The sequence below is a fragment of the Parasteatoda tepidariorum genome, chromosome 3 (genome assembly GCF_982258835.1).
Source record: "Parasteatoda tepidariorum strain Cologne lab strain chromosome 3, Ptep-v5.0, whole genome shotgun sequence".
NCBI classification, from domain to species: Eukaryota; Metazoa; Arthropoda; class Arachnida; order Araneae; family Theridiidae; genus Parasteatoda; species Parasteatoda tepidariorum.
In genome coordinates, this window is record NC_141757.1 from 107654703 (window position 1) to 107669818 (window position 15116).

General features: G+C 30.1%; 1 protein-coding gene across 1 annotated transcript; it reads right to left on the reverse strand.

Annotated features, from left to right (window-relative positions):
- Positions 1-4858: 4858 nt before the first annotated feature.
- On the reverse strand, positions 4859-12234 carry LOC107453975 (uncharacterized). The gene is made up of 4 exons (XM_016071001.4): positions 11799-12234; positions 9465-9610; positions 7607-7737; positions 4859-6454 (listed from the first exon to the last, which is right to left on the reverse strand). Exons 1-4 carry the CDS (start codon positions 11984-11986, stop codon positions 6287-6289), a joined length of 633 nt encoding a protein of 210 aa, XP_015926487.1. The 5' UTR covers positions 11987-12234; the 3' UTR covers positions 4859-6286.
- Between the last annotated feature and the right edge of the window lie 2882 nt (positions 12235-15116).

A 15116-nucleotide genomic window follows, 5' to 3' on the forward strand; every position in this document is an offset into this window, starting at 1 on the left:
TTTGGAAACAATGTTGATAATCACAACCTTGTAAATTATGGAGAGTTATAAATAACTGTATTAAAAAAAAAAATCATGACTTTAAAGAGGACCGCCATTTTACTGTCGTAAAAATTTAGTGTTACTCTATATTAATTTATTTATGGCAAATTAAAATAAAAAATATATATTTATTTTTACACTCTTCAAACTTAACATGAACTTCAACTTTACTTTCATCTATAATTCAAATAATTATACTTAAATAAAATCTTTCAAACATAGCTTGCGTAACAAGATTTATTTTTAATATATTTACTAATCGGGTGGTTTGTCGATTTTTGATTGATGCATAACAGCGAGTTAATTAGTGATCTTATTTCCACAAAACAAAAAAAAAACATGTTATTAATTTTAAGTCATAAGTGGGAGCCGCGATGGCTCAGGGAATAGAGAGTTCACCTTCCAATGAGGTGAACCGGGTTCGAATCCCAGTAGATACGAATTCCGCATCCGGCTTGCACCGACCACAGTGCTGACGAGAAATATCCTCAGTGGTAGACGGATCATGGGTTAGAGTCTCCTTGCCGTCATGCTTACCGTGGGAGGTTCTCGTGGTCTTCCTCTCCATGTAACGCAAATGCGGATTAGTTCCCTCAAAAAGTCCTCCACGAAGGCAATTTTCCCCCAACACTTGATCCTGGAGTTCCCTTGTCTTCTGGATTGGGTTCAAAATTACAAGGCTACGTAGTTGAACATTAGTAGTCGTAAACCCAAAAACTGGGTCGGCTGTTCAGTGACGGTTATAAAATGAAATCATTAGTGGGAATGATTAAGGGTTCAAATCCCGATTTTGACTAATCGACTTATATACTGGCACCGATTAGAGTGTAACCTCAAATATTCCTTGCTGCCGGGCAAACTGTGAGAGTTTTTAAGGCTTTTATTGCTGACAGCAATAAAAGCCCTAAAAACTCGCAACACAAATGCGACTCAGAAATTTCTCCGTGAAAGCGATTTTGTCACAATTTTTGGTCTGAAAGTTCACTTGTCCTTTAGGTGGGATTCAAAATTACAAAGCTTCGGAGTTGAACACTACTTTTCACAAATCTAATATTAATCAGCTGTTGAATACATGAAATAAAATTATATTAAATATATTAATATTTAGTATTTATAATTCTATTATATAAATATATTAGTATTTATAATTCTTACTATTATAATAGAAATACTAACGCAATGAAAAAGAAAAAAAAAACTTCTCTATGGAACTCTACGAAAAAGAAAAATATAAAATTTTGTGATTCGTTTAGAAGAATCAAGTTAATATAGTTCTTTGCTAATTTTCTTAGTTCATTTCATACAATGTTTTTCTTAAAAATGTGTTACAAAAATTTCGCATACAATTCTTGAAAAAAACAGACGAAAATTTGTTGGTTTCACGTTGCTGTTGTTAAAAACGGCTAACTTTTCATTTGCTTCCTTTAAAAATTTAATAAGAAATTCCTGCAAGCACATTTTAAAATAAACTTTAAAAATGAACATGATATCATGAAAATTAACTGAGACTATATTAACTTGATTGACAAAAAATAAAGTTTCCTTTTTAAATTTATTTTATTTCACACTTTTTTTTTCATCTTAGAAATTCGAGAAGTCTTTGTAAAACAAATTTCGATTTTTTTTTTTTTTAATAATATTTTCTTATCGTTGTAAATTTGGTACTGGCATTAAACTTCGATTTGAGGTCAGATGAAGTTATATATTTATACTATTTATAACCAGAAAGATAAGCTTCTATAAATCTGAGACCGTTGAACAGTCGACCCAAATTTTGGGTTTACGACTTCGAACGTTCAACTCCGTAGCCTTGTAATTTTGAACTCAATCCAGAAGACAAAGGAACTCTTGGTTCAAGTATTGGGAGAAATTTTCTTTCATAGAGGACTTTTTGATGGAAATAACCCGCTTTGACGTTACATAGTGAAGAGAACCTCCCACGATTAACCTGACGACAAAGGAACTCTAAGCCATAATCCGTCTACCACTGAGGATATTTCACGTCAGCACTATGATCGGTGCAAGCCAGATGCGGATTCTTATCGTCCAGCCATCGCCGGGATTAACACCCGGTTCACATCATTGGAAGGCGAAGGCTCTATCCCCTGAGCTCACAGGGGTTTATTAATATAACCGTGGTTGAACAGTCGACCCAATTCTGGGTTTACGACTACCAATATTCAACTCCATATACTTGTAATTTTGATCACCATCCAGAAGACAAGGAAACTCCTGGATCAGTGCCCCCAGAGGTATTGATTTGTTATGGGAAATTGGAGGACTTTGTGACCCCGACAGATTTAACGTGCATCAGTCACCATTTACTACACGGGGAGTCATTGGGGGTATATAATCTTAAGAAACTTATCACAGACATAGGTGCGCCCACAGCACGTTTTATAAATGCACCCTAACTTTAGACTAAAAAAATTTTAAATTATAATATGAAACATGAGCACTTTGAAGAAACATTCGGGAATTTATAATCATTCATTTTATTTTAATTTATAAATTTCAATTCAAATTATTTTAATATTAATTAATAAGGAATAAATAATTGTGACGGAAAGGCTGATTTTAGAAAAAGTACTATATTGGAACAAGGCAAACATTTAACGGCTAACCACATTAAAATTAAATTTATGTTAATACTAGAAACTAGCTCATTATCTTACGATAATTATATTTAGAGTTTAGTTAAGGATTATTTTTATTCGTAAAGTGAAATAAAAAAATATTTATATAGAATGGGTATACAACATTTTTGAATGAAGTATTTAGACACGTTGCCGGTAATTATGATACATTTAATGTAAACATCAGTGTTTCAGACACAGTTCTTTATAACAGTCAACTTAGTAATATCTTTGCATAAAATTAAATTCTTTTAAATATTAAAACTTATTCAAAACTGAGGAATAACAAACGGATTACTTTTCAAAATAAAAAAAAATAAAGATGGGGAAAAGAGGTTTTTTATGACATCACGTAAATACGAGAGTATTTTAAAATAAATTAACTGCTCTGAATGAAATTTAATGTTCTTGAATAAAAGTAAAAAATAAATATTTTACTGACCAACATAAATGCAAATTAAATATTTTAATTAAAGAAATTGTGAAAGGTCTTCAAATAATGTTTTTTTTTTTTTTTTAAATAAAAACTGCTCCCGTTTATACAACCTATGCCATTGATTCTACCCATATAAACAAATTTTGATTTCCTTTTCTTAAAAAAATTTCTAGATAAAAACGGACACTTAGAAAATGGCTGTCTATTTTTTTCATATGAATCTTATTGTGGATAAAGTAATAAAATTCACTAATGGCCCAGCACGAGTCCTGGTGGCTCAGGAAATAGAACGTTCGCCTATCAATGAGGACACCCAGGCTTGAATCGCACTGACGTAAAATATCTTTAGTGATATTTGGATTATGGGTTAGAATCCCCTTGCCGTCAGGCTAACAGTGAGAGGTTAATATGGTTTTCCTCTCTATGTAACCCAAATGCAGGTTAATTCCTAGTTTCTCTGAATGCTTGATCCGGAAATTCCTTTCTCTTTTGGGTTAGGTTCAAAATTACAAAGCTACGCAGTTGAACATTTAGTCATAAACTCAAAATTGGGTCCAGCATATTTGAAAATAGGTCTGATAAAATAAAATGCTTAACAAATATTCAGATACCTTAAAAAAAAAAAAGTAATATTTCGCATGAAACTGTAAATACAGTACCCCCGGTTTGTAAACTCACTAGTTAATAGAATCATCCACTTATTATCAAATTCCTTAGAATGGAATAATTTACATTTTAATTTCTTCGACTGTCAGACTCAGAATTGTCCGATACTTCAATCAAAACAAGATGGCCGCTTATAAAAAATTTAACAGAAGTGCGACAGAGGTTCCCAGGTATATGGTAAATCAAGCTCTTTTTCCCTTGCTAGGATTTTATTTTTCTTCATTCTTGGTAAATAAGATTTGGGGTTTGTTAGAATATGGAAGGGCCATACTTAAAACATTGAATTACCGTTAAAATAGTTTTCTTTTTCACAATTATGGCTCCAATTGTATATTTGTGCTCACAACATCTAGTAAAACTGAGAAAACTATTTCTTTTTTATTTTATGTTACATATTACACTTAACAATAAACATTTCACAATTTAGACTAACATCTTAACAATAGAAAAATTCTTAACAATAAAGTTGAAAGTCAGTTGCTTTTGCGCTATAAATAAAAAACAAACTAACCAATATAAACATACCCTTTTTTAAATACATCTATTTCATTCTTTAATTTAATTTTCTTACGAAAAAAAAAACTCAGACAAATCCAAGATTTCAATCTGATTTTCTGAGTAAGTTCAGGGGTAATTGTGAGCCAAACTCCAAAATCCTGAAAATTTTCGAGTAAAATCATTAATGACTCATTTCAAAAAATTAATGTCTTTATAAATTTAAATCATTGATATTTTCAAAACTTAAAAATTCTAAAGAAATTATATGCAGCATAATTTAAATGAATAATTATTCATAAGTTTATTTCTATCTCTAATCACATTTCTTATTCTACCAGAAAAAATATTTTCAGATGAAAGAGATGCCAAGTATAAATTCTAGTTCTAATATTTTTAAATAAAATATACAAGAATTTTTATACATAAATGTGATCCTGAAACTTCCGGATCACGGTTAGCAAAAAATCAGGATTTTTTGCGGACTACAATCATCTCTACAAGTTCCACACTCAAACTGTGCTTTAGCAAATCAGGTTGATATGTTCATGTTGTTCTGATCCATTTTAAAAACACACACAAATAATAAAAAATTTAAAATAGTTTATTTTAGATTTGTTGTACTGCATTATAAACAATACTAAAAAGTTTTACAAGAAGAATAGAGCCACAAGATACTGAACATTTATACAAGTCTCATTTCAGTGTGTAAATTTGTAAAATCACAAATTATTATATGGCAATTTAAAATGTGTAACATTTGAAAGAGTCATAATATAAATATATTTACATTCTGGCAAGAGTTTGTTCATTCCTCCAAAATCACAAATTTTGTTTTATTTTTAAAAGGTGTATAAAAAATGTCAATCACAAAGACTAATAAAATAAATTTACAATTCTAAAAACTTGTAAGAAAGGAGCAATTTAACAAGTTCAACACCTAATAATTCCAGATTTAAACATATCTTTTTAGTAATATAACATGCAAAATTAAAAACCAAGATGTGTAATCAACATGGACAAGGTATTCAAAGTTAATGTGAAACTTAGCATGTTCTGAAATTTTTTTAAGGAAAAAAAAAAGATTTAAAATATCGTCAGCCCTTATATTTTTGAGTGAAATGTGACAATGGAATTTATAGGCAACGGAGAAAAAATAGAGATTATTGCATCAGATTTAAAAAAATATATGTAGATTTAAATTCCTCTAAAGTTATATTAATTAATATAAAAAGAAAATGTGCAAATGAACATAACATAGTTCAATACAACATCTTAGAGAATTACATTGGAAATAAAGCAACACCTAAAGTATAGATAACATTTATGAATCAAAAAATTCATTAAAATTTAAAGATATGTATTTTATCACAGGTTGTCTTACAAAAATTAAATGTTATTTACAAATATTTGTCAAATTTAATAGCAGCATTTTACAAAATAATGAGTGATTAAGAATAAATTTGATTAAGATATACAATTCATTTAAAGATCAAACATAATGACTCTTCAGTTAAGACAAAGATTTTTTTTTCCATAAGAGTTAAAAATGTTCAAAAAGTTAGATAATATTCAGTTTATCTACAAACCAGTTAAAAGTACTAAAACACTTCCCAATAAGCAGGGACCTACTGTTTCAATAAAATTTTAGAGATAAGAATAAAACAATTATAGAATAAAGGAAAGAATAATAATGTTGCCAAGGTATTTCAGCCCATCCTGTAAATTTAAATAAAAAATATATATCCAGCATCCAAGAAAAATTATTACACTTAACCAAGTATATGTAAAATTGTAAACCTTCAATAACCTTTAACAAATAGTAGCTGTCTCTCAAAAAGTGTGCATCATACACCACAATAAAATTTGTGCAGGTTAATTTTTTTTGTAAAAAATATGCATTTAGAATAACAAGTATTAACAGACTTTTCTTATTCATGTATAAAAAATTATAAAATATATTAATTTAAAACAATTGAGCTATTATATCACCCCATTATAAGACAGAATTTTATAATTCATCATGCTTTGGACCACTGAATTCTTCGTGGGAAATGAACCCATTCCTGTCTTTGTCCTCATGTTGAAATATATCTTCAACAAGTTTATCTGATTCTGGTAGATCATGCATACCAGCTGCTTCTGCTTCAGGAATTTGCTTTTTCAAATAATCGCTTATCTGAAAACATACAAATATTTTAAATAGAACAAAACCAACAAAGAAAACAAAAATATTTAACCAAGCTTTGGTCAGAGAGAAGGCACCCTGAAACTTGGCTCATTGATACCACAGTTATGGCAAACAGCACTAATCTGACCAGTGGTTAAAAAAAACCACAAGCTCTGTGAGGAATCGTCAGATGCAGTAATGTTTCAGATGAATAGCAAACCTTAATGTTTTATTCTACTATGTGTTCTTGCCGTGCAAAGTAAATACAGTGTGATTCAGCATAGCAGTTACAAACTCGAGGGAAAAGTTCACACAAAGAGTCAGAACTACACAATAATCCATTGCAGAAAATGTAAAGACGCCAGGTTCTATTCATGTACATAATTCAGCATTCTCATTAATCTAAGTTATCTTCATGTTCTCTTAATTTTTTTTTTTTTTAAAAATTGCATTTAAATAGACCCAAAATACAGTTTCATAGTTATTTACTGACATAGCAACTAACACATTTGGATAAAACAGCTCTTTCTAGGGCTCTTTGAATGCAATTTTAAAATTTGAATTTAATTTACAGAAACTGTAAAATTAGCATAAAAATTTAGATAAAATTAATAGTTCAAATGCTCACAAACAACCAGTCCTTAATGGAGAGGCATCTTTAACGATGTACAATGACATTTCTGGTCAAGTGTTGCAAAGCATTTTTAATGAGGCAGCATACCTTGTTTTTTTTTTGTAGTTCCATGAAATCAGAAAGATATCACTTGGAAGAGCAATCATTTGTTTAATTTTTTAAAATTCTTTTCTTACATTTTTTAAATTAATTTTTATATTAAGTAACTTGTTACAATAAATCAAGTTTGTTTTTATCTCTCTACTAATTTGAATAATTAAAATCATTTTTAACAGTTCTAACCTTTTCCTAAGAGTTTTGAATGGATAAAATGACAATAGACTGGTAAAATCACTTTTATTCAGTGTCTTGATCAAAATTTGTTTAGACCAGTCAAAACTGCAATCATTAGTACAAAACAATTTCTACACTTACTATAATTACTTTATTAAATGTCATGAATTGACCTTGATTTACCTTCAATGGACAAACTATCAGAATAAATATGTAACATTAACTATAAGACACGAAGGCAACAAATAATTTACCTCTTCACGAGAAAGTTGATTGTCTTCATCCAAATCTATTTCTTTGAAAACATTAACAGGTGCTGGCCCATCTTCTATGTCCAACAGTTCTACTTCAAAAATTAGAGTAGCTTTTGGAGGAATACGATCACCTAAAATACATAAAAAACTAATCGTTATAATACAATATGAATAGTCTAATTATTTACATGAATTTCAGAAGGTAGTAAATGTTTAACTAAAATTAAACTAACTTTAGTTAAATAATTAGTTGTATACATAATTTTATAAACCTCACAGTATGAATGGCGTATTTTTATAAGGGCGTATTTAGATACAACAATTTGACACAGCACAGAGCCAGTAAAGAATGCTCCAAAAGAACAAAACAGTGTTAATTAGATATTAGTCTCAATCAGTTTTGCACTTAGACAGGAGACTAGAAAAATTCTTTCTCTTTATTTAAAAAAAAAAAAGACCAAATAATAAAAATAGAGTGGGAAAAAAATACAATAATTTGCCACCTTATTTTGTCATTTGACACCCCATCCTCATCACTCTAGTTCCTGAAAATACACTAAAATAATATGCATAAAAGTGTCCCTAAACTAATTAACTATCTGGTAATTAAATTAACAAACTTTTTATACTGTGAAAAACTCAGAAAATAAAAAGTATACACTATCTAATTTTTAATTAATAAGTTTAAATTTCTAATTAATTTTGCAAGATCTACCATATAAAGATTTTGTTTAGTTGTAATTCATGAAATTAATTAGAAATTTTTGCAATTTATTTTATAAATAAGATTGCCTAAGCGTTTTTTGAAAAGCGAACCGCCCTGTCGGCAATCCCTACAAAAGCGCCCTTTTTGCACAAATAAGCAGCCGTCTCTTAAAAACACCGCCTTTTCATTCATATTCCATTTTGAAAAAAATTTATAGCTTAAATAATAACTACACACTGGTAAAATTATATGTTTTAACAGGTTTAATTCTTATTACCATTACAAATATTAACTTTATTCTTCTCAACTAGTTAATTTTTTATAAGTATCTTTTTTCAGGGATATTAATACATTTTTTAGTGATTTTAAATTTTCCTTTACTCATGATTTTCAATTTAAATTAATGAAAAAAGCTTAATCAATTAATCTTTTTTTTACTTTTACCTTTTTTGAAAAAATTTTAAGCAGAGAGATTTAGCATCTCTTTATTTTTACAAACTACAAACTTTTCTGTTGATAATGAGAATTATTTTTTAAAATATTCAAATAAAATTACTATTTTATGTGTATAAGAGGCTAATTTAAAAATTTTCTAGGATCAAATTCAGTTATAACATATTACACATTTTAATAAATTTTTTCTGTATTAAGTGAGTGCCCTTTCAAAATTTAAATTGCCCTTCTCTGAGATTACATCTACAATAACAAATGTTTATCTAATAATGTAACTGTCATTAAAAAAATTTATTAGAAATGTCTATAAATAACAGTTTCTGTATCAAGCATTTATTTAATAACATAGCTGTCATTTATAAAATTTATAAAAAATGTAAGATTAATTTAAAAGCCATTTACAATAGTTTCATATTTTTAAAAAAAAATTCTGTGGATGTGTATGTTTCAACTGCTAATAGGTACTTAAATCTCATCTTTAATAAGAACTTTCTTCAGTAGGTAGATAAATGAGCTCCAAGCATGCTTGGGAACTAAACACTGGGGGTTCCGCGCTCGACTGACCACCTAACTGGAACACCTGCTCCTGCACCCCAGAGCCCAAGGTCAAGAAAACTGAGATGGGCTCAGTAGGCCTTGGCCCTCTATGGGCTGTCGCGCCACTGAGTTTAGTTTAATTTAGTTTAGTAAGAACTTTACCTGCTCCAGCATCGCCATAACCAAGGTGAGGTGGAATTGTGAGTTTTCTTTTTTCACCAGGGCACATGTCAACTAGACCTTGATCCCAACCTTTGATCACTTGTCCGATTCCCAACTGAAATCTAAATGGCTCATTCCTTTCAAAACTATGTAGAAGAAAAAAATAAAGTTAAAAGGCTTTCACTCTATACTAATAATTTAGAAGATTAAAACACAAAATTCCTCAGAAAATTAACAAGGACAAAAAAAAGAATAAACATACAAGAAATGTCAAACAATAATTTCTTAACCTTTAATTCCCAAAGTTGCAATAAACAAATATGATATAATAGCTATCTGTATAATAAATATGCTAGCATATCTGTATAGTTAACTTGTTAAATGAGGGTCTAGCCCTGATTTAACAAGGAAATGTTAAGTGAATGGTTGGTTCGATATTAAACATGTAAAACTTATTACATGGAATCGAAATTATCGGAAAGAAAAATTAATATTCAGTTAAATTTTATTCTTTCCAAAGTTTTTTAGCTCCCTCTTTAGTTTAAATTGTTCCAAAATTAAATTGTAGAAGAAAAAAAAAAAGCTTTTTTTTAAAATTAGTTCCTGATACATTTTACCGTAAATCATTAAATTTCCATAAATAACTAAAGATGGTGTAATGAAAACCACCAAACAGATTCTATTACCGTGTTGCCTGCAACATTATGTTCATCTTTCTAGCCAAATCATTCTAAAATGCAAGCAAAATCATACTCAAAGGAAAGAGCAAGAGAATAAGAACAGTCTCAGGGCAGTCTTAATTTCAAACAAAAAATGTAGTGCGTAATAAATTTTTTGAAAAAAAAAAAGGAATTTCTTTATATATCTCTAAAAATTACAATTCTGAATAAACTTTCTTCAAAAGTTTCACAAAACATAAAACTAAGATTTTTTCCTGTGATTTCATGAAGAATTCGGCAATAAATTTTGTCCTCGGGTTTTTTTCCTACCTCTATTCAGCTTTGAATGTAAAATTTGAGAATAATGTGGAATAAACAATTAAACTACCAATATCAACATTCAGAGACAACCATATTGCCAAGAATAAATAGACAATGTTTGGGTGTGCCATGAGTGTATACTGCTAAGGTTCAATTTCATGAAAAATATAGCATTTTTCAAACAATGTAAATAAAAAATTGGTTTAACAAATTGTCTCTATACCTACGTTCTTAAGATAAACAAGTTCAGACTATATTTTAGAAACTAGAATAATAAAGCTGTTTGTTGAAAGCTTTGTCCTAATGAAATAACTGTTTTTTAAATACAGTGGAACATCGTTTATACGACCCCGAAGGGACCACCGAAAAACGTCGTATAAACGATGCTCCACTGTATATGCTATTTTGATAAGTGTTGTGAATTCATAAGTTACTCGTGTCAGTTACCTTTAAGTTTCAGCCATCTTAAACCAGCTCTTTTTTTTATTATTATAATAGGACAAAATGATAATATTAAGAAAAACAACAATTAAAAAAAATAAAACCTTTGCTATCTAGTTTTTCAAGATTAAATGGTCACTATAAAAATATGTAAAAATTAGAAATTGTTCTTTAATTTTAATAAATATTCATCAAGGTGGAAAAATCTTGTCATGTTAGCACTATTTTAAAAAAGTTTTACGTTTGTAATTAAACAGTTTAGGTAAGAGGTTTTTCTGAATTCCGCTGTGTACTAAAGGAAAGATTAAGTGAATTAAAATTATAACTATTTATCTAACTCTTATGACTAAAACTATAAAAATATTTGTCTTTTCCAATTTCTTGTTACTTTCAGAGCAATAAAATTTTAGTTCATTTTACAGCAGAGTCCTTTCGCAGCAAGATCTTGTAAATGAATTTCAAAATTAAAACTCTGCTTAGAGATTCATTTTTCTAAGTGAAAGAGCTTTAAATAACATCCTTAAAAAAATTAAACATTAACCTTAAATTTTAGGATTAGTGGCAATAATATAATTTCGGGTGGTGCCATCACAAAAAATTATAATGCCTTGGGTAGTTTTCTATTCAAGTTTCCTAAACCATAATTAAACACTGGGGAAAAATGAGTTAATATCGTTTACAAGACATCGAAATTGAACATGGTCATTAATAGGATAAAGAATAGGTCATTAGCCTCTTCTCTTTCACTAAAAAATAAGCATTAAGTAAAAATTTACTAAAATAAATGTGAACCTAACATTTATTAATTTTAAAAGTTACAAATGGAAATAAATAACTCGTAAAACAGATAATATACTAAAATAAATTCTTGATTGAAATAAATGATAACAATAATTCTTTTTTAAATAAATACCTGGAATCAAATTCTTTTCCATCATCTAATGAACCTCGATAATGCATCGACAATAAATCGCCCTTTTTTGATTTTCTATCACATTTCTCGGCTTTTTGAGTTACTTCAATGTCCAGTTCCGATTCATCACAGTAAACAATGTTAAACAGGGTAAAAGAAAGCAAAACTAAAGAAAATAAGCTCTTCATAATTATACTTTGAATGAAATAGAGAAGGTATAGAATGATTTTGATTGCAACCAAATTTAAAATGAAACACCGGCTAAATACATCGAACAAACAGTTGACGTATTCACTATTTTAATGTAAATATCGTCCCAAAAGTCAAGACACGTGTCCTCATACAAGTCGTACTCTCATTGGTTATTACAATTGACAGGTTGATTAGGATTAACAGTTTTAAAAAATATCGAAATAAAGTTCAAGAAAACGGATACATTGTGAGCTGTAAGTATACACAACAATAGAGATTGATCAGTAGACTGGCTGAGCCGTTCTCGCTGTATGCGAAACGGTTCTTATAAAATTTTGCGAAAACTGGATTACTTTGATAAGTTGGTTTACGCTTGTACTTTTTCGTTAGCGGAAAATTTAGCAAGAAGTTGACTTGTTTGCATCTTCTTCCTTGTGTTTAAGGATTGAATTATTAACTTATTAGTTTGTTAATTTTTCAATTATAAATAGCAGTACAACCTAACTTTCTTATTTTGAGTACTACCCACTTGTGCGGTTTGAACCATCCTTTGGCCATTTCAAACTTACGTATTGTTTCTAGAGTTATGCAGTCATCTATCTTTCCTCAACGTGTGGAAAGATAGTTAAGGAATGTTGAGGAAATATTCATCTATCTTTCCTCAACATGAGGAAAGATAGATAAATATTTCCTTAACATGAGGAAACTTAGATGAACATTTCCTCAACATGAGGAATGAAATGAATTTTTCTACTTATTTATTTCCGTCGCGACCTTCGAAATCATCAACTTCTGTGAATCTCGAATTTGAAGTTACTATCTCTGAACGATTAGAATACGTGAATGCTGGTAGCTTATCCACGTATGCAATTTTCTTTACCCCTTTAGGACAGAATTCGTTCTTGAAAAGTTTCAGTTTATGACACGTCAATTCCAGCTGAAGTAAAGTTTTGGAATAACATTGTGCACCCATTCCTTTTTTGCGTGCACCCACGTCAGTGCACAAAATGTTTTAAATTTAACCATTCAACCAAACATTGTCCTGCAAACTTCCAAAGCTGTTTCTACGGTGGTGGTGAACATACACCCTCGTAATGTGTCTGTAAACTGCTATATTGCGCAAATTGTTTAGAGAATCACCCTGTTTATACTTTGATATGCCCATATTGGTTGGGAAAAATAAAATTTCTTTAATTTTAAATTAATCACCATCTACCTTTCTCAGAGGTTAGACATCAGTTCAAATCCAAATATTCCTTTTGTATTCATGCAATGATATCAATCCTGAACACGTTACGAAAGTTGAAGAGATGAAGTCTCACGTCAAGAACGCCTTATCGGTAGTAGTCACGTCCGTTGATTCTAACTTAATAGTAATTGCTCAACGCCAAAATATCCTTTTTGAAAAGCCAAACATATGGACACTCTGACACATCCAAGAGACCTTAAATAAAAACCAACAACCTCAATCAAACTTTTCTATTAGTGACATCGTGAAATTGAACAAACGCCACATTAGAAATTCTAAACGCTCATAAGTTCACAAATATCTATCTTCTACTTTCAATTCTAATATTACAAATATTATTTTGGAACTGCAAAAGCATTATTATTAAAAATTAGTAGCTTCGTACCTTCTATTTTTACGCTCATCATGCATCTATATATCCAAGAATCTTTTTTTTTTTTTGCAATCATCTGATACCTTTCATATACCCAACTTTATCATATACCATCAAAACCGAGATGGACGACATAGTGGTAGGTTGCTCAATGCTGTTGACAGTCACTATCCATCCAAAAAAGAACGGAATTCACCTTGTTGCTTTTAATTGAAGGTCCCACTACGAACTTTCAAAAATGAATCATTGAAAGGTATCACTTACCTTGCTATGTTCTATATGTATAAGCAGTACGACCAACCTTTTTTATATATAGGTCCGGGGTTGGCGTCAATATACCTAATGATAAATATCTAATGACGACAGCCAATTTGAATAATAATAGAACATTTTATTGTTCTTATTAACAAATCATGACGATGAAATGAAATATGAATGAAATGTCTACAAGTTCAGTGATGATGAAAAAGTTCGACTTCCTCGCCTGAATACATACACATATCTCCCTTCTGCGTAAGGAGTTACGGTTGCAGTTCGTAACACACCTCCTCTTACACTCGACCACCAATGTCTGTCACCATTCACGTTCAGGCCACCAATCTTACTTTAGTCAACATGTACTTTCCTCCAGGTAAACTAGATATTTGATTTTTCAATATTGTGGACAACCTCACAACTCCTTCCTTTATCGTCGGAAATTTAAATGCTAGTCTTTATAATTCAACGCCCTCTACCCGATTTTTGAATCACCTCGGCAGATCTTTCAGCTCCACTCAACGATCCTTACACACTTGGAACAAAAACACCCACCATCATTGCTTGACATCGCTCTGATGTGTCTCGAAACACAGGGTCGCCATGAACTTAAATTTTTGAGAGGGGGAAAATTCCAATTTTTTCGAATGAAATTTAGAATTTGTCCGAATTATAATTAAGTATGTTATTTAATAACTTCCATAAAAAAAGAGTTTTTGTTGCTAATATTTTCACAATATGTTGTTTCCCCCATCAGCAGAGAATCAAAATTGTGATGGCATGTCTTCCGATCATTCTCGGGAATATTTCCCAGACCGTCTTCAATAGCCTATTGTGTTGTTCTAGTGTGACGTAAGTAAAGTACTACTACTCCACCAATATATTACTAAACGATTTTACTCTTAATTATTCCAGTCGAGGAGTCGCGATGGGTCAATGGGTAATGGTGAATTATGAAGATTTATATAATTGCAGTTACACAGCTCTAACGGACCATTTATTCTATATGCTATTTTTTTTCGCATGCGAATGAGAAGCTGATTGGCGAGCTTTAAGAGAATGAATAATTTTCACTAATCTGGTTTTCATTTGCATGCGATGTTTTTGCACGGGGAAAAATCGTAGGCATCACGCCATCTTATACAAAATCAGCACATTTGAAAACTGAATGGAAATTTAGCAATATAATCACTTATTTCAGACAAGTATTGTCTTCAATTCATATTTAAAAGGATTACAATTACTCTCG